This window comes from Hippocampus comes, unplaced genomic scaffold, assembly GCF_001891065.2.
Source record: "Hippocampus comes isolate QL1 unplaced genomic scaffold, H_comes_QL1_v1.1 scaffold283, whole genome shotgun sequence".
NCBI lineage: Eukaryota > Metazoa > Chordata > Actinopteri > Syngnathiformes > Syngnathidae > Hippocampus > Hippocampus comes.
This window is the reverse complement of record NW_017806234.1, coordinates 383,433-407,662: the sequence shown is the minus strand read 5'-3', so window position 1 is coordinate 407,662 and position 24,230 is coordinate 383,433. Positions and strand designations below refer to the sequence as shown.

Genomic DNA, 24,230 nt, shown 5'->3' with positions numbered 1-24,230 from the left:
ATCTCTGGACGCTTGGTGTTTGCTTGCGTGTGATGTCGGACCAGTTTCAGTAATGCTTCCTGGGCTGGGTTCGCTGATAAGCTTTGGGATGTGGAGATGTGCAGGTAGCAAAAACGTCTCCGTTGAAATTGGAGCCCATTTGTCTGTGATGTTCTCCTTTAGCTTGTCAGCCTCCCTGAGCAGTGACCGGAGCAGCAAGCCATCCAAACATTGGGAAACTGGGACGAGAAGGAAGAAGAGATGGACGGGAAAAAGACAGCTGAGAGAGAAAAAAGATGGAGCGCAAAGAAAGCAGGGCAGCAGAGGAGTGGCGGCACATGGAATGCCACAAAACGGAAAGAACTGAAAGCCGAGTGCATGGAACCAAACGAAAGGAGAAGAAGTGTTGGACTGAATGATGAGAGGAAAGCTAAGGCCACCTTTCTCCTTCTCCTCTCGTGCCTCCTCTTCTCCCCGCGAGAATGTGCATTTTTCTTCCTTCTTCAGATGTGGCACGCTTTCATGCGCACACAAAGACGAGCCGTACCTGGCACACAAGGGCGTGAAGGAGCTGGCACAAAGGTTTGTGTGCGCCACACGCATACGTACACACACGCACACACCTGCCTGGCAAAGAGTTCTCTATTTGTTGAAGCCCGGTAAACACACATACAGATAATTTGGCCGATTACCCCCTTCCAACCATAATTCACCCATAGCCTAGTTGTATGATGATGGATCCAAATATTATCCTGACAGATTAGTCTGTGGTCCGATGCCACGTCACAACCTACGTCAGGTCACTAGTTCAGGGTAAGACCCAAATTGCCTGTGCATATAGCTTCAGTGTTCCAATTTTGTTGTCATGTACTGTACATTGACATCAAGCATATATCTATATATATATATATATATATATATATATATATATATATACAGTTTTTATTAATTTAGACGAATGAGTGGTAATTTTCAATTATCAAAATCGAGCGCCAGTGAGATGACACTTTGCCATACATATATGTGGACAGTAGATCATTGAAGTTAAACGTGTATCATTGTCGATTACATTTAATTTGTTGGTGATTTCAATTAATTGTGCCACTTATGGAAACATCATTTTTGTGATTGCAAAGCTTTAATGGATTGTTTTCAGTGGGTCCAAAGCATTGATGTTATTGTGTTAGAAACCAAAGTGATATGCAACAGCTGCAGCAGTAAACAAATGCATGCTAAAGAAACTGGCGGCAACAAACAATCAAGGGAAGGGTAACTAATTGATGCGCACATGAGTGCACCCCCCCCCCCCACACACACACACACACACAACAATTGCTGTAATTAGTTTGTTTTAAAAGAACCAAATGACAGTGATTTGAGCACCACAGCATCCGTAACAATTTGCCTCTGGGGGGGCTGCACCATTTTACCATGGATCTATTCAAACACTCACAAATAATCACGTATGTGCACTCGCGCACGCACACACACACACACACACACACACACACACACACACACACACACACACACACACACACACACACGGTCATGCCATCATTAAATGTACTTGAGATAGACGGAGAGAGGCTGTCTAAGCTATCACTCACAAAATTATCTCTTAACATCAAGCAAGGTGAAAAAAACAAAAGGCTGGTTTTGAGAATGAATTGAAAAGCATGATGAAGAAGTTTGTATCCAGATGTGAGGACCTGGCATCCAGCATTCTTCTTGTCCATCTATCATCAATTTGTCTCATGTCTGTAGGCACAGCTTGCGGCAAGTAACAGATCTGGAAAATAATTAAGAGGCCAATGCAAGATTAAGCAAAAAGAATGTAAGAATGGGCTTTGAGGCCAGTACTGCTTGCTGTGCGTGTGTCCCTCCAAAAGTCCTGAAAGTTACTTTTTACACACGGATGATATGCGCGGTGCTTCTGACGGGCTCGTTTTTTTTTAATGTTGTCTTCTGATTCCTTGTCCAGGAGGCCCTCATCAGGAATGATCGGCTACTCTGTGGCAATCCGCCAAGAATGTCTGCATCTCCTGGACAGCCTCCTGGACACCCTCAGGGCAACGGACAGACAAAATGTCAGCTGGACCCTCTACAGAGTGATGAGGAGACAAGCGATAGAGTATGCCGGAGTCCAACGTTGAAGTCGAAAAGAGTGGCTGAGGAATTGGAGCAGTGGGGGCCTATATTCGGGGTTGTAAATGTAATTTTTGTGAATTTACAAATATCGTAATAGAGCTAATTACATTACATTTTATTATGGTAAGCTTGTGAAGAATACAAAATCTGGTGCATTTTATTCTTGTGTTCTGTTCCCCGGGTGGGACCTGATTTGACTTTATAACGGTAATGCACAACTGACAAGGGTCGCTGGCATGCTGGAGCCTATCCCAGCTGTCTTCGGGCAGGTTGCCAGCCAATCGAAGGGCACACATACACGAACAACCATTCGCGCTCAGAATCACACCTAGGGACAATTTAGTGTGTTCTATTAACCTGCCATGCATGTTTGTGGGAGGAAACCAGAGTACCCAGGGAAAACCCACGCAGACACAGGGAGAACATGCAAACTCCACACAGTAAGGCCGGAGCCGGAATCGAACCCGCACTTCTGCACTATGAGGCCGACGTGCTCACCAGTCGACCACCGTGCTGCCCCACATACACTCCCATACATTTCACATACACTTATTGGCCAATCTATTGAACTGTTAAGTGCACCGGGGGCATGCTGCGGGCTGCCTGCTGCTGTTTTACCTCCTAAAACGCCAACAACGTTTCGGATGACAAGAATTCTAACGCGCATTGTGGCCAAGGGTAGAATCCAATGTCAGTCGCTTGCACTCCTATTCCTGTCTATTCATGCTTATCATCGTCTTCTTCTTTGTCTTCTTTTTCTTCTTCTTCTTTTCGGTTCATTGGTGTATTACAGCTCTTTGTTGCATACCACCACCTACTGTACACGAAGCGCAAAGCATTTCCATATGTAGTCAATATCACCAACCCTGATCGTATTCAGCCCCGCTAACAAACACACAAGACACGCCGTTAGTCAAGAGCAAAACCGCCGTCAATCGGTGACGGACCTTCAGTTAGTACTGACGGAATGCCTACCTTTGGTAGTACTGCAACGCTGTGATTAAACACAGATATAGTTATATATAGCTCTTACAAAGACATAATTTGCAACTAATTTAAAGTACTACTTTGCCGATGAAGGCCAGTTCCACAGGGAGAATATATATTTCCCTTGTGAAATAATCATATAGAGTAGCTTTAATACATCCAAGTAAAGTAACATGGGTTATTTTCTCACATAAAAAAAAAAAAAAAACAGCAGGTAACTTAGAATTAGCTGCAAAAGGAAGTGTGTAATTAGATGAGTTGTCATTCATCCGAATTTGAATGCATAATTCAAACAGCATTAGAAAGGACTGAACTAGCTTTGGAAACAGCATCCTACATTGCAATTATGGTACGCGCTTCTCCTAATGGCTGTGAGGACTCAGTCTAAATGTGTTCATCTGTGGAATTTTAGCCATGGTTCACCTCACTCAGTCTCTGTCACGCAGCACAAACACACAAGCTCACAAAGGCGGGAAAAGGGAGAGTCGAGGGACATCAAGTGGACCGAGAAAATTGTCTCACAGTACTCTTTTGCAACTTATTCCAGGATTATTTTATTTTTTACCAATTTTCAATATGTGTGCCTTATGCAGAATATCCTGCACGCTATATAAACAAATACTATAACTTTAAATACGTAAACCAGGCATTCTAAATATATTCTTCAAGAAAAATTGATCACTTAAAATTTGACAAACCTGAAAAAAATATATTTTTTGCAAATTGGTATTTTTATCGAGTGTTTGCTTAGCGACATCCAGTGACTACTCTCTGTAACTACATCTAAAAAAAACGAAAAAAAGCAGCAAAAACTGTAAACAGATGGGGAACAAAAGTTTTCTAAAAGACTAAAAACTCGCCCTAAACAGCACACTAATTTCGTCAACATTCACAGACAAAAGAAATCCCTTAGCAAATGAAAACTAAAGTACAGAATGGGTGCAACATATTAAGTGGACTCAAGTCAACCTGCTTTAACTCTTGATCTAAGTATTCTTCTCTTTTGATGTTGATTCTGATGGATTGCAGATTTTTCCCAACCTGCCACGTTCTACTTTCAAGTGGCCTCTGGTTTTCAATTTATAATGAGGTTTTGGACTTGTAATTCTGTTATCGATGTAATTCTGTGTATTCTTGGTCAAATTTGACATTTTCAAAATGAAGTTCTGGATTGAATTGACTCTTTTATGTTGGTTCCTGGGGTTTGGAAATAAGCTTTGTTCTTTAAAATAGGGAGTAACGTATGGAGAGATGAAGAAATGGACAGCAAGAGACAGGAAACAAGAACCAATGCAAGATTAAATTTGCATACACGGAGTGAATAGCACCCTTATAAAGAAAGAAAAAGAAACATCAATTCATGAAAATGACATTGTTGTTGATAAGAATAAATCACAGAACATTTAGCAATACTTCCCAGACCACATGCTAGTTAGTGTATGTGCTCTCGGAAGACGAAACATAACTGAGCTTTTAAAAAAAGAGAAACATGATTTGATGTCATAGAAATGCTTTGAAAGAGCCAATGTTTTTAAATGTTGTGTCGGATTTTAAAGCCAACAAATTTGGTCTTTAGGAGGAGGTATATACAGTATTTAATGTATTTCTATCCTTAATTCGCACTCTACACCAATAGTGGCGGTAATGCTCTTCAACGTTATTTTCCAACAGCTGTCAAAATCCGAAAGAAGAAGAAGAAGAAGAAAAAGAAGACGAAGAAGAGGAAGAAGAAGAGGAGGAGGAGGAGGAGGAGGAAGAAGAAGAAGAAGAAGAAAAAGAAGAAGAAGAAAAAAACAACAGCAACTGTTGAGTATTGGTTTTGACGAGAAACAAGCGCCTATTTCCTGGTTTCTTTGTGTTGGTATTTGTTTTATTAGTTGCCCCTATTGGTTCACTCGGTAAGACATGCGGCTAGCGTGTGGACGTTGACCGACAATCTTGTTTACATGCGTTTTTCAGCGTGTCATATGCTTTTAAATTTCACATCTAACACCGGACGTTCTACATTCCCCTTGCGATTATGTGTGTTCTGGTTCTGGTTAATACGGCTGTTGTATTGAGTGCTGGCTTGTCATGACGTGCGCCCGACCCTGCTAACCGGTCACCACCATTGCCTGCCGTTATGGAGGAACGAAAGCTAAAGAGAAAGAGCCCCAGAACCCCCACTACCCCAGCGGCGGCGGCCACGGTGACGGTGGCAACGCCGACTCCCACCAGCGGTTCTGCTCGGAAAGTCAGTGCTTCCATCGGGGGGAAACATGTCGGCTGCAGCCACGGCACGGGCCCCCATTCCAGCCAGAAGAGCAAGAATAAAAGGTAGCAGCAACATGTGCTCACCACTTGAGTCACCATGTAATACTTTAAGTTCAAGGTGTCAAATGGGTTGTGTGCAATACGATTAAAAGGCTTGTACATAGAGGCACCAAACATAAAGTCACAGATATTTGTAATGCAATAATACGATACTGTATTATTTTTCGCCTTTTTTTACTCCAAAATCATACAATCGTATGCCGAATCATTAAATTGTACACTGCTGAACACAATGCTTACCTGCAGTGTCGCCACAGTAGCCAGTTTTTGCCCGAAGCTGTATGCTTGAAATGCCTTCTTTAATTGGTGTTATTTTTTTCCAGGGGAGTTCGTGACAAAACCAAGTATCAAATGGGTCCCAGTGTTCGTCCCAGCACAAATCAGAACCAGGCGGCACCCATCATTCAGCACTCGTTCTTGACGGATGTCTCTGACGTGCAGGAGATGGAGAATGGACTTCTCAGCCTTCTCAATGACTTCCACTCAGGGAAACTGCAAGCTTTTGGTTAGCTGATTTAAGGATGACTCAAGTGACACAATTGTGTTTTTGTTGTTGTTTATTTTTCCCCTCTCAAATGGAACAAGTCAAACATAGCAGAGTAAAGAAAAAATAAAATCTGACAAGCAAATTAAAAAATGCACATTGTCATATTGGAATTGAAGGTCTTCAGCCAGGTTTCTACTCCAGGTCAGTGTTTCCAAATCTGATGTATTGCCCTGTTACCGATATGGGGCTTGACAAAATCTTTCTCAGGCCGCAAATTCAATTAACTTGTTCAAGAGTTTCCAGCTGCATTTTGGAAGTCTGTGTGTCATGGTCAGGTCAAAAGACAAAAAAAAGAACATAAAGTAAGGTGTCGGCACGAAATTGGAATTGTGACCACCTGCAAATTAAAAAATGCACATTGTCATATTGGAATTGAAGGTCTTCAGCCAGGTTTCTACTCCAGGTCAGTGTTTCCAAATCTGATGTATTGCCCTGTTACCGATATGGGGCTTGACAAAATCTTTCTCAGGCCGCAAATTCAATTAACTTGTTCAAGAGTTTCCAGCTGCATTTTGGAAGTCTGTGTGTGTCATGGTCAGGTCAAAAGACAAAAAAAAGAACATAAAGTAAGGTGTCGGCACGAAATTGGAATTGTGACCACCTGCAGTTCGAATTCAGCCTGAAGTATTTTCTTCCCACCAGGAACTTATACACCAGAGTTTACAAAGTTTTCTTTTGTCTGTCCCAGGCAATGAGTGCTCCATTGGGCAGATGGAGCATGTGCGGGAGATGCAGGAAAAGTTGGCCCGCTTACACTTTGACCTGTATGGTGAGGAGGACGAAATGCAAGACGACCAGAGAAAAACAGCCCGGGACACCAACATGGACAAGTTGCTTCTGAATGTAAGACCTTGGACATTTGACAGTTCTGTACAAAAATTCTTGGAGCACCACCTACATTATTGTTTGAAGGCCCCTTTTCCTCAGTAGTAAATATACAGTGCCCTCTATAATTATTGGCACCCCTGGTTAAGAGGTGTTAAAAGCCTTAAAATAAATTCAATTTCTATGACAGAAGCATTCTCTCGTTTTGAGAATGGCTCATCAGATACAGACTCAAGCTCACCCCATGACCATCTCATCCCCCCAAACTCAACCCTCATTGAAAACCAACAGATACATGGCTCTATGCTTTTCTGATTCTAAAAAATGAAAAGCTAATTATAATTTTCCTTTTCAGCTGGAGGAGTTGAGTTCATCTATGTATCCTTATTGGCATCTGCAAGACCTCATGTGAGATATAAATAATGCCTATTGTTGCGTTAGAGGAATACATACAATTTGTGTTTGTGTTCTCCCTGAACTTGTCACTTCCAGCCAGAAACTGAATCTGACCGACAGCCAGGAGATTCCGAGGTCTGCCAGCATGTGAATGCCTCTCTCTTCCAGACGTGCAAACCTGCTTGTTGCCCATGAAAGGCAAAAACAAAATTCGATGCGCCTAATGAAGGCGTTGCCAATCTAATATTACTAAACATCAAGATCCTCGTAGTTTAGGCACTATTTATCATTTTATCTAACTGGTCACCAGCATCTATTTCTTGTTCTAGATCTAGACCATGTCTTTTAAGAGGAAGTGCAACGTTCTAACCAAAGTGATTTGAATTAACTTAACAGATCATTTGGCTGCAAATAATTGTATGGCACTCTGTTGCACTTTATATCATCAGACCCATCAGTGTATAATCAAACAGATTTATCAAATTGTAGTTACAATGTGGAAAAAAAGAATGTTTAACCATTTTCAGCATCAAGATTCGATAGTTTGTGTCCACATATTTGCTTCCTATTTGGCTGCAAGCAGTCCAGTAACCCAAATGTTGATGTCACTACCACGCCTTAATTTCCTTAATTTCTTATACGGTAATAACCCAAATGTTGATGTCACTACCACGCCTTAATTTCTTATACGGTAATTAAAGCTTTATTGGTTGAAATGAATTGTCTACTTCTCCACATGCGAATTGTAAATCATTCAATAATTTTGACTGTCAGTCAGCCAATGTTGGAGATGTAGTATTATCTTTAAAGCTTGAACTGTGAAAAACATGTATGCTGATGTTTTTAATAAAATACATGAATGACAAATGTCATCAAGTATTCTGCAGCGTTTCAGTAAGGCTTTTTCTTTGAAAGAAGAGTCAACCAGCTTCACTTCGTGGAAGTTACCGTTCAGTGCATTGATTGACAGTCAATGTTCCAAGAAAGACCATCAGGTTTGTCTTTTAGAATTATCCTGTTTTAGTTAATCGTATTTACCACTCTTTTGTTCATCTGTTCACATGCTAGCGACGTAAGAGGCAGAAGTGTTAAATGCTGTTCCACAAGGTGGCACATGTCATGTATCCACTTTTTGTAACATTCCTGTTTGAAGGCGTGAATGACATTTTTTCAAATATAAGATACACGCCGTTGTTCAATTTAGGTTGGGGAAACTACGCTGTACTGTGTTTAAATTTGCATTTCATCAGACGTTCACCCAGCGCTATCTTGTGCATGTAACGCGGAACTACACCATATAGGATTGAACGAATGAGAAAATTGCTCACACACCCACAACGAGTTTGCAATGTTCTTTAAAAAGCTAATATATCGTAGTGGGTGAAACAAATCCACAGAACAAGCTGACGGGCTTTTCGTACCAATAATGTGATGATGTTGGTCGCAGCAAGTGCAGTGTTTTGTGTGAAGGAATGTGTTGATGCGTATCCACGGCGACCCGGAGTCACAGATGACTTGTATTTGTAGACCATACTTGTAATCGAGTGCTTCGTCAGGATTCCACGTGGCTTTAAAAACAAAATCCATGGAAAAGAAAAGGCTTCACTCAAACGCTCGGTTCAGCTGCTGGACTCCGCTGAACAACCGCGCAGAGAACAGGCAGGTCAGATTCAGAGCAACACGAACTGAAAAAGCATTATAGTTAGATTATACGGATACAGATTGTGATTAAATGTATAGAAATTGTTGATTGGCCAATCTAAAATGCGCCAACATTCTGATGTACTGTATTCAGTTTTATGTTTTCAAGAGAAGGGAGTAAACCAATCTTGGAATTTGAGTCGTCCAGTTCAACCATCAACGGTTGGTTACTTGTTTTGTCATATAAAACTAAGTTTCAAATAAGATTGGTAAATCCTCATTTTCTTTCAGTCGTCGATGTGTGTCACTCAAACCAACGCGACCCTGTTCATTTTATCAGAAAAAGACAATATAGACATTTGCATTAGTCTGTTCTGATATTACAGGCAACATAGCAACCTAACACAGCAAACAATCCTGTCCTTGTAATTTTCGAGTATACAAAAGAATAAATTAGTATTTGAGTGCATTTAACTGTTTAATTGTAAAGAATTTATTCAACAGTAAACTGCATCTTATTTTCATTACGTTATAACATATGACAAATAAAATACCTAATGAACATAAACCTTTATGTTTCAGTTGGATTCATCCCAATTACACGAAATTTTATCACCTTAACTTGAGAAAAAAATGATAAAATTCAGAAACCTTGGTGCCTCTATCATCCTCCAATACTGAAATGGTCATTAATAATAATAACATCATGGTCTTTTTAAGTCATTCACTCCGAAATACTGTACATATTTTATAAATGTCTTTTCAGACTCCACACATTCAATCCCACTTACTGTATTCACATTTTTATTCAAGACTTAGGATCTGATCCTAATGGCTGGTACAGAATGAGTTTTAAAGGCAGATTTGTTTTTCTCAATCAGCTGGTTGGTACTTTAACCTCATGAGATGCGCTATTGTTGGACCAGTGCTGATGTTTATTCCCTAACAGTTATTTGAAGAGAGGATCAAACTAGTGCTGCACTGGTTTGATCTATGGACTGATCGACAGAGGAAACACATGCTGCATTCTGTGCTCACACGATGTACCAAGGCTCAGCTCAGGTGAAGGCCTTTTATTCCCCCTTCTAAAAATTGGGAATGTCACAACACCGTCCACTGAAGTACAGTATGTCAATCATCTCAGCAGGTACTGTAGAGATCTGCTGACTGAAACACTTCCAACAACTCAAGCGGATTTCACAGCGGTGTTGCCCCGCTTCCTGTCACTTTACATCATGTCCTTCCTGTCCCCCTTGGACCTGTGCTCCGCCGCCCAAGTCAGCTGGCACTGGAGAGTTCTGTCGGAACAGGTGGGAAGGGTTGTAAGGCCAACAGTTGTACAGTGCTGTGAAATAGTGTTTGCCCCCTTCCTGACAGGTAGGTTTGAATTTTTTTGTGCCTTAATGAATTGAATTGGCATTTAGAGATTTAATTGTATGTTTCCTTGGTTAGTCTCTATGTGTGATATACAAATTGGTTTGATGAATTGAAACCTTTGTGTGTGATAAATATGCAAACAAAAACAGAAATCAGGAAGGCGGCAAATACTTTTTCATGGCACTGTATTTAATTTGTTCTGTGAGTTTAATCATCACGGTACAAATAAAACTCAGGATTGTCTCTGGGCGGGGCGCTGCATACGACAAGGTTGGTTTCTTCCCTACACGCCTGGAGAAAAGGAGTTTGGCGCTTGGAAGAAGCACTTCATCTCCTGCATCAGCACACTGGACAGGCTGACTCCTCATGAAGCAGCACAACACTTCTGGACACTCAGCCAACCTTATGATTGGGAGCAAGAAGAAGAAGAAGAGGAGGAGAGACTGAAAGAAAGAATAATCAGGCAGATGATCAGAACAAAGATTCACGAGGAGAAGAGTGAGTGAAAGCAGTGAAGAGTGAAGTAAAAACAAAAAAGTAGCAAATGTAGCATGTTTTTTTGTTCCTGCAGGAATAGCACTGAGAACCAGAAAAGCCTGGAGCACCAGCACAAGGTTGGGTGAATCTGGAGGCAGAGCAACCACCCTTGGGACCACATTCAAGACCTCTGGACCTCCTGACTTGAGTCTGAGCACAAGCAGCGGCCTGAGCTTGGAGGAAAACGTAGCGCACAGCTCCAGCAGGTCAGAAATGCATCTAACGACACGATGGAAACCTAATGTACAATGATCAATATAAATCAAATGTGTACACCTTCTTTAAAAAAATAAATAAATAAATAACTGTCCAGATCTGTTCTCAGTGAAGACAATAGCATTTTAAAATTTTGTTTTGTTGATTAGACTCATCAACACAGTGATCGACTAGTTAGCACGTCGGCCTCACAGTGCAGAGGTTCAGGGTTCGATTCCGGCTTCGGCCTTCCTGTGTGGAGTTTGTATGTTTTCCTCCTGCCTGTGTGGGTTTTCTCTGGGTACTCTCGTTTCCTCCCAAATTCCAAAAACATCCCATCCAGCCATCCATTTTCCGATCCGCTTTCTTCTCACAAGGGTCACGGGAGGGGGGTTGGGGGATGCTGGAGCCTATCCCAGCTATCTTCGGTTAGTAGAGGGGGGACACCCTGAACCAGTTGCCAGCCAATTGCAGGGCACACAGAGACGAACAACCATCCGCGCTCACACTCACACCGAGGGGCAATTTGAAGTGTTCAATCAGCCTGCCGTGCATGTTTTTGGAATGTGGGAGGAAACCGGGGGACCTGGAGAAAACCCACGCAGGCCCGGGGAGAACATGCAAACTCCACACAGGAAGGCTGGAGTCGGGATCGAACCCACGACCTCTGTGAGGCCGACGTGCTAACCACTGGGCCGCCCTACAAAACAAAACATGCGTGGCAGGTTAATAGAACACTCTAAATTTTCCCGAGGTGTGAGTGTGAGCACGGATGACTGGCAACCAGTTTAGGGTGTTCGTGTCGTTTAATTATTGGGAATATTATTATTATTTTTTAATTCATCCTGTCATCAATTTTCAGTACTGCTTATTATGGCCACTGGTGAAGTGAGCAAACCACTTTCCTGTTCCAACATGACTGTGCCCCAGTGCACAAAGTTCAAGTTGATCATTCCTCATTATTGTTAACTGTTATTCAGCGAAGCTGCTGTTTCAAATTTTCCAAGCAGAGCTAGTGGGCCACTGTCCAAATACGTCTTCAGACCTGCACCACGACAACGCTGCAACATCTACAGGCATCCTGCAAACTGCTTGCTGTTGGTCTCCAATAAAATTCCTGCTTATGAGGTGAACAACCAACTTCAATCAGACATAATTGGAACATGATGGTAGCAATCAACGTCATTTTCTTCCTGTGTGTCGTAGCTGGTGCTGAGCGGCGCCAAGGCGGATGTGATTGTCGTCCTCTATGACCACCGAGGGACTCTCTTGGCACTGTTGTCCCAGGTGGAGGAGGCTGTTTCTGGGCGCACTTTTAAAAGGCTTGGCCTGTTAGCGCCAGGGGGAACCGAAGAAATTCACCTCTTCCACAGTGAGAATGAATACTTTTTCCTATTTCTTATTTCTTTGTTTCCCCCCCTCAACATATTTTGTTCCTGCAGATATCTGCTTATCAGACAGAACCATACTTATCCCGGCCCATCGAGATTTCTGGGAAAAATTGTCCATCCTGGTGGCCCCTGCCGAGCAAGGAGGTGGGATCGACATTTTCTCTCCGTGTGCGGCATCGAGTGGGTGATCGCCATTTCTCACTGTGACTCAGAAGCAGCTCTGCGGCTCAACTGTTCTTCTCTCTCAGCCTCAGGTGTGGCGCTCATGCAGAAGCTGGCCGCTCTTACTGGGCTGAATGTTTGGGCACCGATGGGTCTCGCCACTGGAAGTTTTCAAAATAGTGAGTCCTGTAGCCAAAGTCTTATCATATAATTAAGACAATTCAATTCAAAATGAACAAAACCCTGTTGTTTTGTTACCCATCTTTAGTCCTTAGCGATTGGTCTGATGGAAGTATCAGTGCCATCGGGCTCTCCGACCCACAACCAGGAGGCCCGGCACTTCATTACATTTGTGAGCCAGTCCTGATGGGCTGGTGCAGACAGGCCCAGTGGATTGAGGAAGCTCTGGTGGAGATGAAAAACTGTCTGGAGTTCCGGCTTCAGCAAGTTGGCCTACAAGCCCGGGGCAGAGCTTTAGGTGGGTGTCTCACTTCTTCTAAGCTTGTGGGAACTTGGCCTTTTGTAAACTCTGGTGACTCATCAGGTCATTCTCTGTGGGAGAGAGTCTGTCTTGAGGATCTGTGTTTGTCCGAAGACCTAAGTCTGGCGCTCACTGAGGGACTCACTGTTCTCAGCAAACAAGCAGAGGTAAATAGTACTAGTTGCTGTTCTGTTCAATGATCACAAGGTCAGCAGGGGGGCGGATTTTAATGCAGTTTGACAGCACGGTCCGAAAAATCCTTCTCCAGCTTTTCTTTTTTGTGAAAACTCATTAGCGACAAGTAGACATCAAGCCGTAGACGTCATTGCGGGGTAGTATAATCGACTCATTGACTAGTCATGCATCTTCAGACGAGACCATTCGAGTTTCTTGCTGCCTTCCTGACAAAATGGAGTGATGAGAAGGAGACGAGAGAAGAAAACCTACTTTCCAATGTCCCTCTGATGTCAGGGCTTCCTCAGGTGTGATATGCTGTGTATGTTCTCTCCCCGTGCCAGAGAACAGCCAAGTCCTCATCTTTGCTTGTCTCTTCTTTCAGACACAGCTGGACTGGAGAGGTGTCGTCGCCAGAGAGTTGCAACTCAGTGAGGTTCTGTACATTAGCAGACTCAGCGCTATTGTGAGGGTATGTCCTCTTCCAAACTCTGTGATTGTGAACACTTTACGAGTCTCTTGTTTATGCATCCTGTTCCATGTTTTTGTTGAATTGCTTGGTGGTTACGTTGTGTTGTGCTGCTATTGATGTCACATGGACTTTGCGTACATGATACCGCGATTGCTACACGGGATCAGAAGCATTCCACACCATTCTGTGCGAGGCTGAATTTGTTGTTATACGCTAAACTTCATTGGTTGGTTTTCCTCTGACCTCCTCTTTGCTAAAGTCATACCAAGAGCCTCTCACAGCAGCCCTCAACTCCAACAGAGCCATTCTCAGTTTAGCAGACATGCTTGTCATCCTGAACCCCGTTGCAAAAATACTGGACCTCAACAGGTACGCACAACCCATACACATAGCTTTCTTGTTTAGTTTTTGTCTCATTTTCCTCCTGCTTGCTGATCACAGGGAGTTCAAGGCAGCTTTAGATGCTAGACTGCAGCAGTGGGGTGCAGAGCAGTGTGTTGGCGATGTGTGCCTGAAACTATGCACACACCTCAGAGTGTACACAAACTACCTCAACAACTACACAACTGCTCTCAGTGCCATTGACAAGGTAACAACCACTTGAGCGATCCAAGAGATTTAATACAAGACCTTGATAATGCCATTCGACGCTGAACTATCATATTAACTTCTATGTTGCCTCTTTCATACACTCAATGCGGTCCGTGAAATCTCTGTGTGATGCTGGCTCTTCGATACCGCTGCTAATGTAATGAATCAACTGTTTGTAAAATGAATGCCCCTTTGACTGAAGCAACCAAAGCAGAGCTTCATTATCTTTGCCAAGGCAGCGTTTTTGATGCAAATGCAAATGGATATGTGTCAGTATTGTTTGTCTATGGTTATCATTGCCAAAGTCCTATACGTGTGTGTCAGTGCAGAGATACGAAGCCGGCATTTCGAGCTTTCCTGAAGAGAACTGACCGAACTCTGGCAACCCACATGCTGAGGTAACCTTGCGTGCGCTTGTGCTCTGTCAAACTGGGATGTTGACACACATTCCTGTGCGTGCGGACGTGGGTTGGTATCCATGTGTGCGCCTGCTCCGAAAGTTTACAGGAGCTGCTGCTGTGTCCAGTGTGGCGAATCCAAGAGTACACAACCCTGCTGCAAGCTCTAGCTTTGCACACACATGTCAGTCACCCTGATCACACTCAAGTCTCCTCCGCCCTCAGCACGTTGCAGCGATACACACAGTTCATCCAAAAGGTAGAATGGCTCACACACTGTTGTCATCAACTAAAAACAATGAAAGCAATATGTTTTGTCTCGTTTCAGCTCAAACACAACTGTGAAAGAGACTGGCTGTTGGAGGAAACACAGCAGATGATCCAAGGCTGTCCGGTAGAACTCTATATGTATCCCTTGTTGAAAGTTATACACACAACCACTTTAACGTGTTTGTGTATGTCTGCGTGCAGAGTCTCAATGAGGGAAACCGGCAGTTGATCATCCGTCAAGATGCTGATTTACTCCACAGCCCCAATGATCACATCCCAGAGTCTCTCAGGTGTCAAATTACTAGAAAGTTCCAATTAATTTGCATTGCTCCTCAGATAATATTAATTCACTTTTTGAGAACATGAATAATGTCAAATGATGTAGGACAAGAGTGTCGTGGCCGTTTGTGTGGCCCACTGCCAGTGTTATTTTTTTTAATGCCCCATGGCAAATGCAACTATGATTAACAATTGACACAGCCCATGTGGCTTGCCTCGATTGGACTACATATTGTACTTTCTAAATCTGTATGCACTCATGGAGGACTGCAATTTGTGTCTCAAATATCAGTGCTGCTGCTGCAGATGTTACGGTCACATGTTTTTAAATTATGTGTGGCTCATGTTTGATTAGGACCTACGAGCACGTAGCAGATGTCAGCCTCTTCCTGTTCACTGATGTTTTGATGTTGACACGGAGGCAAAAGAAACACACACCTTTCACGGTGGTGCACAGGAGCACACACACGTTCTTCGCCTCTTTGGCGCTCGCCACTCTGACTGTGAGGAAGATCGTACATTCGCGTTGTAAGTTGTCAGACACGGACACAATTTTCACATTGCTCTCCTTTGCTCAGCTGCTTTATATTTCCATAGACGTGAAGCACGCCTTCATCTTGGATGGTTCCTCTCGCTCGTGGGTGTGTGCCACAGAGCGAGGCCAGGAGATGGATCACTTCTTGTGCGTGCTGAGCAGTGCCATGCAAACAACACTGACATCCACGTGATTAGAAGACAATGCTGATCGAATACAGCAGGAGGTTTGGACAATAAGTTGCACTTGTGTCAGGGAATCCCCCCCAAAAACCTTTAGGATGATCATGACTACTTTTTAAATACATAATGTTAAAGTGCATCTAGGCTGTTCAAGCTTTAGAAAAACGATAGTGTTTCCACATTTTGTTAAGTAACAGATGATCGCCTCAAAATTCTACACAATTCTTAATGACAGCAAAGGTTTTTCCTTGTTTTTCAAATTTATTAAGAATTTAAAAAAATAATAAATTGTCTTATATTTAAGTATTCATAGCCTGTGACAAATGTATTCGATGCAGAAGTAGACTGTAACATAAAATGTGAAAAATGTGGAGTTCTCATGTTAAAGCCACTGTACTTTATTATATGCCAATCCTGATGCAAAATGTATGATCAAAATTAATTTGAGACATGTATGTTCCAATATAAAAGGTCTTTATTGAACCAAAAGGCGGGAAAAAAAACTATGCTAGGTAGTATGATGCAGCTGCATTTCATCATCAGTTTTTCACATACAGTACATTATGGCCATTTATCATTAAAAAAAAAATAGTTTCCAGTCTTGTTTTTTTCATGTCTTTTTTTTCCAAACTGCTAAAAAATAAATACAAATACACAACATACAGCTTTATCAAGTCGCCTTCCTATGACACTTCACCTGGGTTGCAGTGATGCTGACATGATGAGAACTAAACTAAAGCAGCTACTATATAGTTGTCGGTGAATGCAAAGTGACCTTCTGGAGCTCACGTTGTCATTCACCTCGAATTTATTCATGACATTATACTAAAGTTTGCGGTTGGCAAGGTTCGGGTTGTTGTTGGTATTGGTTCTGTGTGCTGCAGACGTGTGCACAGCCTGGTCTTTGCCACTGCTTAGAGGAGTGCGCAGTGACTGGCTACTATTCTGCAGCGCGCCATTGCCGCTCATCCCTTTTACAGACGTGGAGCCCTTTGGTTTTGGGATCCGGGTCGGCCCAGCGCGACGGAATGATTCTTGAGGTATCTGGCGGAATACAGAGAGGAGACAAAGTGATTTGAGGTTGGGGTACCACAAGCAGCTCAAGAAACGTTGCAGTTGGATTGGTTGAAAACCAGAAGTGACCTTTAGGTGGAGCCAAACACATTTAATAAGGTTCACAAAAGACTTTCCCCAGGACACACTCCACCAGTGACGTTGCCGTTATGTAGTTCGGCAATGACTAGTTGAAGTTTGACTGGACAGAAAATGGGCAAAAAATGTTGATCCTAAGCCAGCTGATGTTCATGAGCTTCAGTTTGATGAAAGCACAACGAAAATGAGGACTATGTCAACCAGAGTCACATTTTAGAGCAGTGGTTCGTAACCTGGGTTCGATCGATCAAACCCTATGGGTTCGGTGAATCGGTCTCAGGGGTTCGACGGAGCCTCTGCCATGGAGGTTAAGACACACACGACTCAACATGTCAATTAGTTATGACACGCCCACTTGGCCATCACTGGCTGGTTCATTTTGTGCACAATTAAAAAAAATTATACTTAGGTCTTAGGTCTAGTTTTTTCTGTTTTTAATAAATGTGTTTTTTATGTCTTGAATTTGTAAAAAACAAATTATATTTTTACTTTTCACTAATGAAGGTTTCGGTGAATGTGCATATAAACTGGTTGGGTTCGGTACCTCTAACGAGGTTTAGAACCACTGTTTTAGAGGCTGAAATAGAAGGATGTTGATTTAAAAAAATAATAGCAATGACTTTGGTTCAAAACCTTTTCACCTCTTTTTCAGTTTTGTGTGCAGTCACTCTGCTGGAAAGAACAACAATATGTTTTACTGAATTGTTTGGACTTTGAACCAAAGTTCATGACCCTTCAAAACACACACACACACACACACACACACACACACACACACACACACACACACACACACACTCCTGAAATGTTGCCTACACAGGCTGATGACTTCATGCACATAGTGATACATACGATGACTAGTTTCATTTGTTGAATCTTATTCGTTGTCCTCAGTAGTTTAATATAATGTTTATGTTAAACTACTTTATTTAAAAGTTCATAGTGCAATGGCAAGCATAACAATACTTGGCGTATTTTGTTTCTTGATGGGGACTTTTACTGCTCTACCTACAGTATATGTACAGCTGAGTCAAAGTGGGACTCACCCTAGTTTATGTTCACACAGGGTCTGCGACCTCTCAGTAAAGTGGATTGCAAGATTCAGTGCCTCTAAGTGACCAGGATATGTGTCAATACTTGATTTGTGGGATTCTATTTTCTTCTTAGGCATATCATTGCTGCAGCAGGCGCTCCGCTTCCTCTTGCTGTTCCCGTAGCAACCAAACAGAAGCCTTGTTTTGTTTTGCCGCTGGTGCAGGAAAGCGGCCACATTCGCGGCGTCTGCATGCCCACTTGCATGTGATGTGGTTTGTTTGGAGAAAGCCCCTAGACCGGCCTTATCATACTTTATTGTGCCTGCTGGTCAACACGGTTACTGTCATCTGTTCTGGAAATTCAGGAAGTTTCAACATAGCTGTTGAGAAAAGTTTGTGTATTCAATCCAAAGTGAATCACAGGCAGCAGACCCAGCTGCTCAGTTTTCTCAGGCCTCGCACTAATGAACAGCATCTTGTTCAGCATGCATCATATCTTCCTGCCTGGACCTTGGAAGGATACAATTTCTACAGCTGTGAGGCTTACTGTTGCATTTGTTCAATTTAATGGCTAATTTAATCATGGCCTTACTGTCGCACAGGTCTGGGTTGATGAGTCGCACTTCCCATTATGTCTGCTGTACTTAACTGCCTTATTGTTTTGCATTTTTTCGAAACTTATGCCAAATACTTGATGTCAATTTCATATAACATAGGAAAATTGTCATCATTCCTCTGCTAAGGAAGTTGTTTTTACTTCAGTATTCACCCTACCAATTGCTACATGAATGCACTAATGTCATGTAGATGAATGAATCTTCCAAAATCCATCCCGTCCCTTGGCATCCTTTATCTGGCATTCAGTATAGTTTGAATTCAAGCACAACCCATTACCCGTTACTCATCTTTGTCGATGTTGCGTCCTGTACAAAAGATGGAGCAACAATTTTTCCAAAGTGAGCATACAGTTAGGAACAGAATCCATATACCACCACAATGGATTGAATTCATGTGTGGACTCTCTGGGGGTAAAATGTATTAAGACAATGGACAAATGAAATCAACGTTAATATGATTCTAATTTCTCATACTTTGATGAATATAAATTGCAGTTAATGTCTGCCTAGGGTATGGAGCGCATGAACTTCACAAAATTCTAAGGCTCCTCCCTGGAGATGTTGTGCTATTGAGTTGAGATCAGGTCAGGGTGGCCATTGAAGAATATTTCATTCATTCGTCTTGAGTTCCTTCCTGCAGTAAATAACAAAACAACTAAAGCAGATGATCTGAGAATGCTTTCCTTAGTACAGTAAATCAGGAAGGTACATGCCACTGATAACATTCACGAACAGGAAAGCCAGATTTGAATTCCAATTTGAATTTGAACTCCAATGCCAGTCTTCTGGAAGCAGACATGGACAAATGAACTTGGACTTTTAAAGACTAATCATTTGACGATCCTTCAATGGCCACCAACCCAGTGGTCTGCTCTCAAGCCAATGTTTTGTACTGAAAATCAGAAGCGGTCAGACTTACAAACTGGCAACAACTGAAGGTCACTGCAGTAAAGTCCTGTCAAAGAGCTCCAAGGAGGAAACTCAGAAGTTTTTTGATACCTACGGGCTCAAAATGTCAAGCACTTGTCGACTGCAAAGCATTCTTAAACGACTTACAAATTAATTTGACTGACAGCTATATCAAATGTCTAGACAGTTGTGAGATGCCTAATTGAAAGTGGCTGAGTAAAATGATTGAAAATTCAGCACTTTGAGAAACATCTCAAATTAAAGTCTACGCTTCACTAAAATATAGTTTGTTTGATTTCAAATCCATGGTGGTGGTGTACAAAGGCAGAGTCCAAAAAGCTTGAATTGGCTTTGATAGTCCAGTTTTATGAGTTTGAATATTCTGTGACCTTAAACATGTGAGTACAAAAGTTATAATAATGAATTTAATTAGGTATTGATGAAAATGTGAGTGCCTTTGCATATCCCAGCTATGGGGGGAAAAACTTAACTGCACATGCTGCAGAAGTCAACTTAAAGAACAACTTTTTTTTTTTTTTTTTATTACACACGACCAAAACATGCTGCATACAATGAATAAATGAGGCGGGTGAGCATGGATGACAAACTACAATAACTTTAATTCTCAGGAACAAACTCAAACGTATGAAAGGACACATAGTGTACATCGGTGTAAATTACAACACAGTACGTGCACTCTGATTAGTCCAACCGAGGCAACACAAACGGGACAGAGCACAGCAAAGCAACCACAATCAAAGCTCCAGTTCTGAGCTAACTACCTCTGAGTCAGGGAAGACACATGTAAATGGTTCAGGGTCAGGGTTTGTATCGAATGTCTTGGGTGAAGGGTTGGAGGTTGAGGGTGTAAAAGGGGGGGCGTAAGGGTCAGTCGTAAACATTACTTACTGTAATCTGTGATGGCCGTTGGGTTTGGGTGGCGGAAGGCTTAATCATGATGCTACTAGTGACTTTGCTCTTGCTTTTGGGTGTTGCAATGCTGCCGTTAGGGATTCTCTGCTCCTGCAGAGCTGGTGAGCTGACACTCTGAATGAAGGGACCCCCTAAGTGAATGTGGATTTTGTTGTCCTCTGTGGTGATGATGTTTGGCCCAGAGCTGTTGGACCGCTGCACCTGCCAGCCATTCTGGCGCTCTGGACTCACGCGGAAGATGGCGTGCCCTCCGGCAATCTCCACCGACTCAGCTGAGACATCACGGTCAGGGGTGCCCGTTGTGACGGAAACAATTTGGATTGGGGACATGGCTCTGTCAGGGGTCAGTGAGTTGCAAGAGTCAGGGGTCAAAGCTCTTGAATATGGTGACATAGTGAGAGGAGATAGCACCCTATCTGGTGAGCAAGGCTTGTCTGAAATTGGAGAACGTCTGCATTTCGCAGGTGGGGAAATGGCAGTGTTCTGGATGATGGTGATTCTCTGTTTGGGCGGGCCTCCGCTTGTGGGTATGATGGCAGTGCTGGTGAAGGACGGCGTGTTCTCTGCGGTAGGGCTGGTGATCTCAAGTGTCGCCATGTTGTGTCTGTGCTCAGGGGTCACTTTAATCTGAAGCGGCTGGCCAGGATTGTGGGTCAGTACCACATCTCCAGCCTGTACGTGGGTACTATTCGGCCGTTGTTGCAGTTTGCCATTCAGCTGGTTAGGACCCTCGTTGGATTTAGCACCGGGGACTCTTCTCAGGTTGTTGTTATTGAGGTTATTGATGTTATTTATGAGGGAGGGGCCACATTTGTTGTAAATCTCATTGTCCCCAGGCATGCTCTCATCACACAGATTCCCATTAAACATGACGTGCTCTAATGGGACCGCCGTCAAGAGGTCATGAGGCTCAGTCTGGACCTCTTTGGTGGCAAGGTGCAAATCCGAAAAGCGCCTTCCATTCATGCCAGGGCGCAAACTTTTGCTAAATCTTCGATATCGTTCAAGCTCCCGCGTGAGCGTCTCCATCTCCCTGGCCAGTTCCTTGTTTCTGACTTCCTGTTGGGTGAGCTTCCTTCGCAGAGAGGTGTGGTCGGTCTTCATGCGGCATATGGACTCCTCTTGTCCCATGTATTCGTGGATCTTCTCCTTCAGAGCCACAACCTCCTCTGCCAAATGACTTGACTTCGCCTCCTCCTCCTTCAGACGTTTGAACAAAACATGCTCTTGGTTGGACTCGTTCTTCTCAGCCAGCTGGTATGTGGAAAGTTCTTTTCTGGACATTTCCAGCTCCTTCATCAAAGCCTTGGCTTTTTCCTGCTCGTTTGTGAATCTCGTCTCCAAGGATTCCAGCTCCTCTGTTTTTAACAGGTCACCGTCGACAACCCTGATGTCTTTGAGTTTGCGTCGGAGTCGCTCGACCTCCTGGGTCAAGTCTTTGACTTTGTTGTCCTCTTGTTGGAAGCGGTTGGCGATGGGTGTTTTCACATGCTCCTCTTTAACTTTGCTCCTTAGGTAGTCCCTTTCGATAGTCTCAAGTGATTGCAACCTTTTTTTCATCAGATTGATTTTTGACTCCAAATCAATGTTCTTCTCCTCCTCTGCCCTTAGTTTGCACTTGAGGTCATCCCGTTCCCTCTTGGCCTCGCACATCTTCTGCTCCAGCTCAGCCTTTGATTTCAAAGCTTTCTTGCTCTCCTCAATGAGCTTTTCTGTGATTGACGTAACCTTCTCCTGTTCGACCTGAAGTTTGCCAGTGCTGTTTTCTACCTTGTTTTCCATCTGCTTCAGCTTCTCTGCCATGGCCTTCCTCTCATCGACCAACATGACTGTCAGTGTCTTTAACTTGGTGAGGTCCTCTTTCAATGTCAACTCTGTCTTTTCAAGCTGACCCTCAGCACGCTCCAGCTCTTTAACTTGAGCTTTCAAAGCTTCCAGTTGCCCAGAGAGAGCCTTTGACACAGTCTTTTCCCTCTCAAGGTTACTTTTTAGTGAGGCGCATTCCTGTTTACTCTCGCTAAATGCATCCTCTAGTCTTTCCAAATCCATAATTCTGTGATTCAGTTTATCAACTTCAGTCTTCAAACCGTAACTTTGACTAGCTTCTTTTTCCAGTTTCCTGTTCAGCTCTCTGCAGTGGTCCTCCATTCGAATCAGTTCTTCATCCTTTCCCTCCATTTCAAGCACTCTTTTCCGTAGCTCTTCCAGCTCGGGCATAAAGCTGGAGTTTCCACATTCACCTCGGCTGATTTTGTCTCTCATCTCCTGCAGCTCCTCCTCGGCTCTGCGCAGCGTCTTGTTGGTATCCTCCAGCTCGTCAAGCTGCCTGCTTAGAGTGGACAACTTCTGACGCAGCTGCCGATTCTGTGCATCCTCACTTGTCAGCTTAGCCATGGTGGCTTCCTGCTCCTGATGGTGTCGACTGATGCAGTCACACAGCTCCGCTTCCAGGCGGCACACCTTCTGCTCCTCTTCCTGAAGGTTCTTGTTGGCTAAGCTCAGCTCCTCCCGAACCTGTGTAGTGGTGGTGCTCAGCTGTTGGACCTCGGCTGTCTGTTGATTCAGCTGCTCGTTGAGACGCTGCTGTTCATCTACCACCATCAACGCAAAGGATTTGACCCTTTTCAATTCCTCTTTCAGACTTGTGACCTTTTTGTTGTTCTCTTGGTCTTTTCGTTCTTGGAAGGCCTTTTCCTGATCAATTAACAGCTTCAGTCTGAAAAAGAGGAAGTAAGAAAGTTTTACCTTCAAGCACTCAGAAAGTGTATCTGCTTTCCCTAAAAGTCATATTTTAACCAAGTGGTATAGTTCCACTCATCACAGTATGTTTTTGGAAAAATTAGTTGTGGCTTTACATTTTCACTACAGCAAGTCTTGGTGGCATTCCCAAATGCAACAGTAAAACAAATAATTTGACATATAGCGTTATGACCTAACCAACCCCTGATTTCAACAAAATACATTCTTTCTGAATCACAGTATGAGATTTTGCATTGATTGTGGCCAAGTCAGGCAGTGATTTGTCCAACAGCAAACCAAAAAAATAAATAATATCCTAATAAAGTTCATCATTATCGTTGCAATAAACAGCTGCTTTTACTTGGCAGATGGAATAATCTATTTTGAACGGATAATGTTTTGAGTCTCCATTTTAAAAGAGAGAGGAATCAGTTTTGCTCAGGTTTGCTGGTAAAACAAGGTACAGCACACGCCAACCCAGATTAAAATGAGCTTGTTTTAGAAGAGGTGTTTTGTGTTCCTCCCATTCTATTTCTACTTTCCACTAACACAATGCTTCTTAGTCATTCAGTCAACAGATTGAAGTGTGTCTCGCGGCCCACCATTTACTTCGGACTGTAAAGGCACGACCTTTCACACCAGAAATAAGAAAGGTCACAGATCTCTTATCTTCCCACGGTATGCACTGTCCTATAAGACATAATTTCCATTTCTGCAAGTCAAAGTGAAGCTACATCTCTAGCTGCAGCCCAAAACTTTCACAGGTACTGTTTCAAGCTAGTAACAACAGGTCATGAAAAATGACAATGAGAAGGCCCCTGAAAATTTCATGTTGGATTTTTTGGGGAGTTTGACAGCCGTCTTCTGAACACACAGAAAGTAAACCCTAACCCTGTTTACTGTCTGTAGCTATAAATTGAGAACCTCTATGGCTGTATTGAGAAAGAGTAGGAGGAAAAAAAA

The 24,230-nt window shown here is 43.0% G+C and overlaps 3 protein-coding genes and 1 long non-coding RNA gene across 9 annotated transcripts in view; 3 read left to right on the top strand and 1 right to left on the bottom strand.

The window, feature by feature from the left end:
- The first annotated feature begins 4,876 nt into the window (after window positions 1-4,876).
- Window positions 4,877-7,725, top strand: ccdc28a (coiled-coil domain containing 28A). The gene is made up of 5 exons (XM_019856583.1): window positions 4,877-5,433; window positions 5,754-5,935; window positions 6,666-6,820; window positions 7,158-7,180; window positions 7,295-7,725. Exons 1-5 carry the CDS (start codon window positions 5,240-5,242, stop codon window positions 7,347-7,349), a joined length of 609 nt encoding a protein of 202 aa, XP_019712142.1. The 5' UTR covers window positions 4,877-5,239; the 3' UTR covers window positions 7,350-7,725.
- LOC109507266 (uncharacterized) lies at window positions 5,942-6,525 on the top strand. The gene is made up of 2 exons (XR_002166437.1): window positions 5,942-6,093; window positions 6,356-6,525. It is a non-coding gene; the product is annotated as an uncharacterized LOC109507266 (long non-coding RNA).
- Window positions 7,726-7,847: 122 nt separating the features above from the next.
- ect2l (epithelial cell transforming 2 like) lies at window positions 7,848-16,481 on the top strand. Of its 3 annotated transcripts, none has more exons than XM_019856582.1 (21): window positions 7,848-8,861; window positions 9,789-9,901; window positions 9,987-10,149; window positions 10,453-10,714; window positions 10,788-10,959; window positions 11,959-12,076; window positions 12,155-12,320; window positions 12,391-12,519; window positions 12,588-12,680; window positions 12,770-12,979; window positions 13,046-13,149; window positions 13,354-13,464; window positions 13,542-13,628; window positions 13,888-13,997; window positions 14,070-14,217; window positions 14,544-14,617; window positions 14,720-14,876; window positions 14,946-15,011; window positions 15,089-15,177; window positions 15,522-15,694; window positions 15,764-16,481. In XM_019856582.1, exons 1-21 carry the CDS (start codon window positions 8,784-8,786, stop codon window positions 15,892-15,894), a joined length of 2,754 nt encoding a protein of 917 aa, XP_019712141.1. In that variant the 5' UTR covers window positions 7,848-8,783; the 3' UTR covers window positions 15,895-16,481. The 3 variants fall into 3 exon arrangements, 2 of the variants coding, with proteins under 2 accessions (XP_019712141.1, XP_019712140.1); XM_019856581.1 differs by having other exon boundaries at window positions 9,984-10,149; XR_002166436.1 differs by lacking the exons at window positions 15,089-15,177; window positions 15,522-15,694; window positions 15,764-16,481 and having other exon boundaries at window positions 9,984-10,149; window positions 14,746-14,876.
- The window catches only part of filip1l (filamin A interacting protein 1-like), a 32,783-nt gene continuing 24,893 nt past the window's right edge, over window positions 16,341-24,230 (bottom strand). For 3 of the 4 annotated variants that reach the window (XM_019856577.1, XM_019856578.1, XM_019856580.1), the window contains 2 exons: window positions 20,505-23,244; window positions 16,341-16,927 (listed from right to left, as the gene is read on the bottom strand). In XM_019856577.1, coding sequence (XP_019712136.1) covers window positions 16,709-16,927; window positions 20,505-23,244 — 2,959 coding nt within the window. In that variant the 3' untranslated portion in view covers window positions 16,341-16,708. Of the gene's footprint in view, window positions 16,928-20,193; window positions 23,245-24,230 lie in introns of those variants that run through there. The other variant, XM_019856579.1, reaches the window with a different exon arrangement.

Bases quoted from the DNA above. Each gene is read 5' to 3' on its own strand.
- ect2l (XM_019856581.1), top strand. From the start codon at position 8,784: ATGGAAAAGAAAAGGCTTCACTCAAACGCTCGGTTCAGCTGCTGGACT. The intron at 9,902-9,983 runs GTGAAGGCCTTT...CAATCATCTCAG, and splicing joins TGTACCAAGGCTCAGCTCAG to CAGGTACTGTAGAGATCTGC. The intron at 13,629-13,887 runs GTATGTCCTCTT...TCTTTGCTAAAG, and splicing joins GACTCAGCGCTATTGTGAGG to TCATACCAAGAGCCTCTCAC.
- ccdc28a (XM_019856583.1), top strand. From the start codon at position 5,240: ATGGAGGAACGAAAGCTAAAGAGAAAGAGCCCCAGAACCCCCACTACC. The intron at 5,936-6,665 runs GTTAGCTGATTT...TGTCTGTCCCAG, and splicing joins AGGGAAACTGCAAGCTTTTG to GCAATGAGTGCTCCATTGGG. The intron at 6,821-7,157 runs GTAAGACCTTGG...TTTCCTTTTCAG, and splicing joins TGGACAAGTTGCTTCTGAAT to CTGGAGGAGTTGAGTTCATC.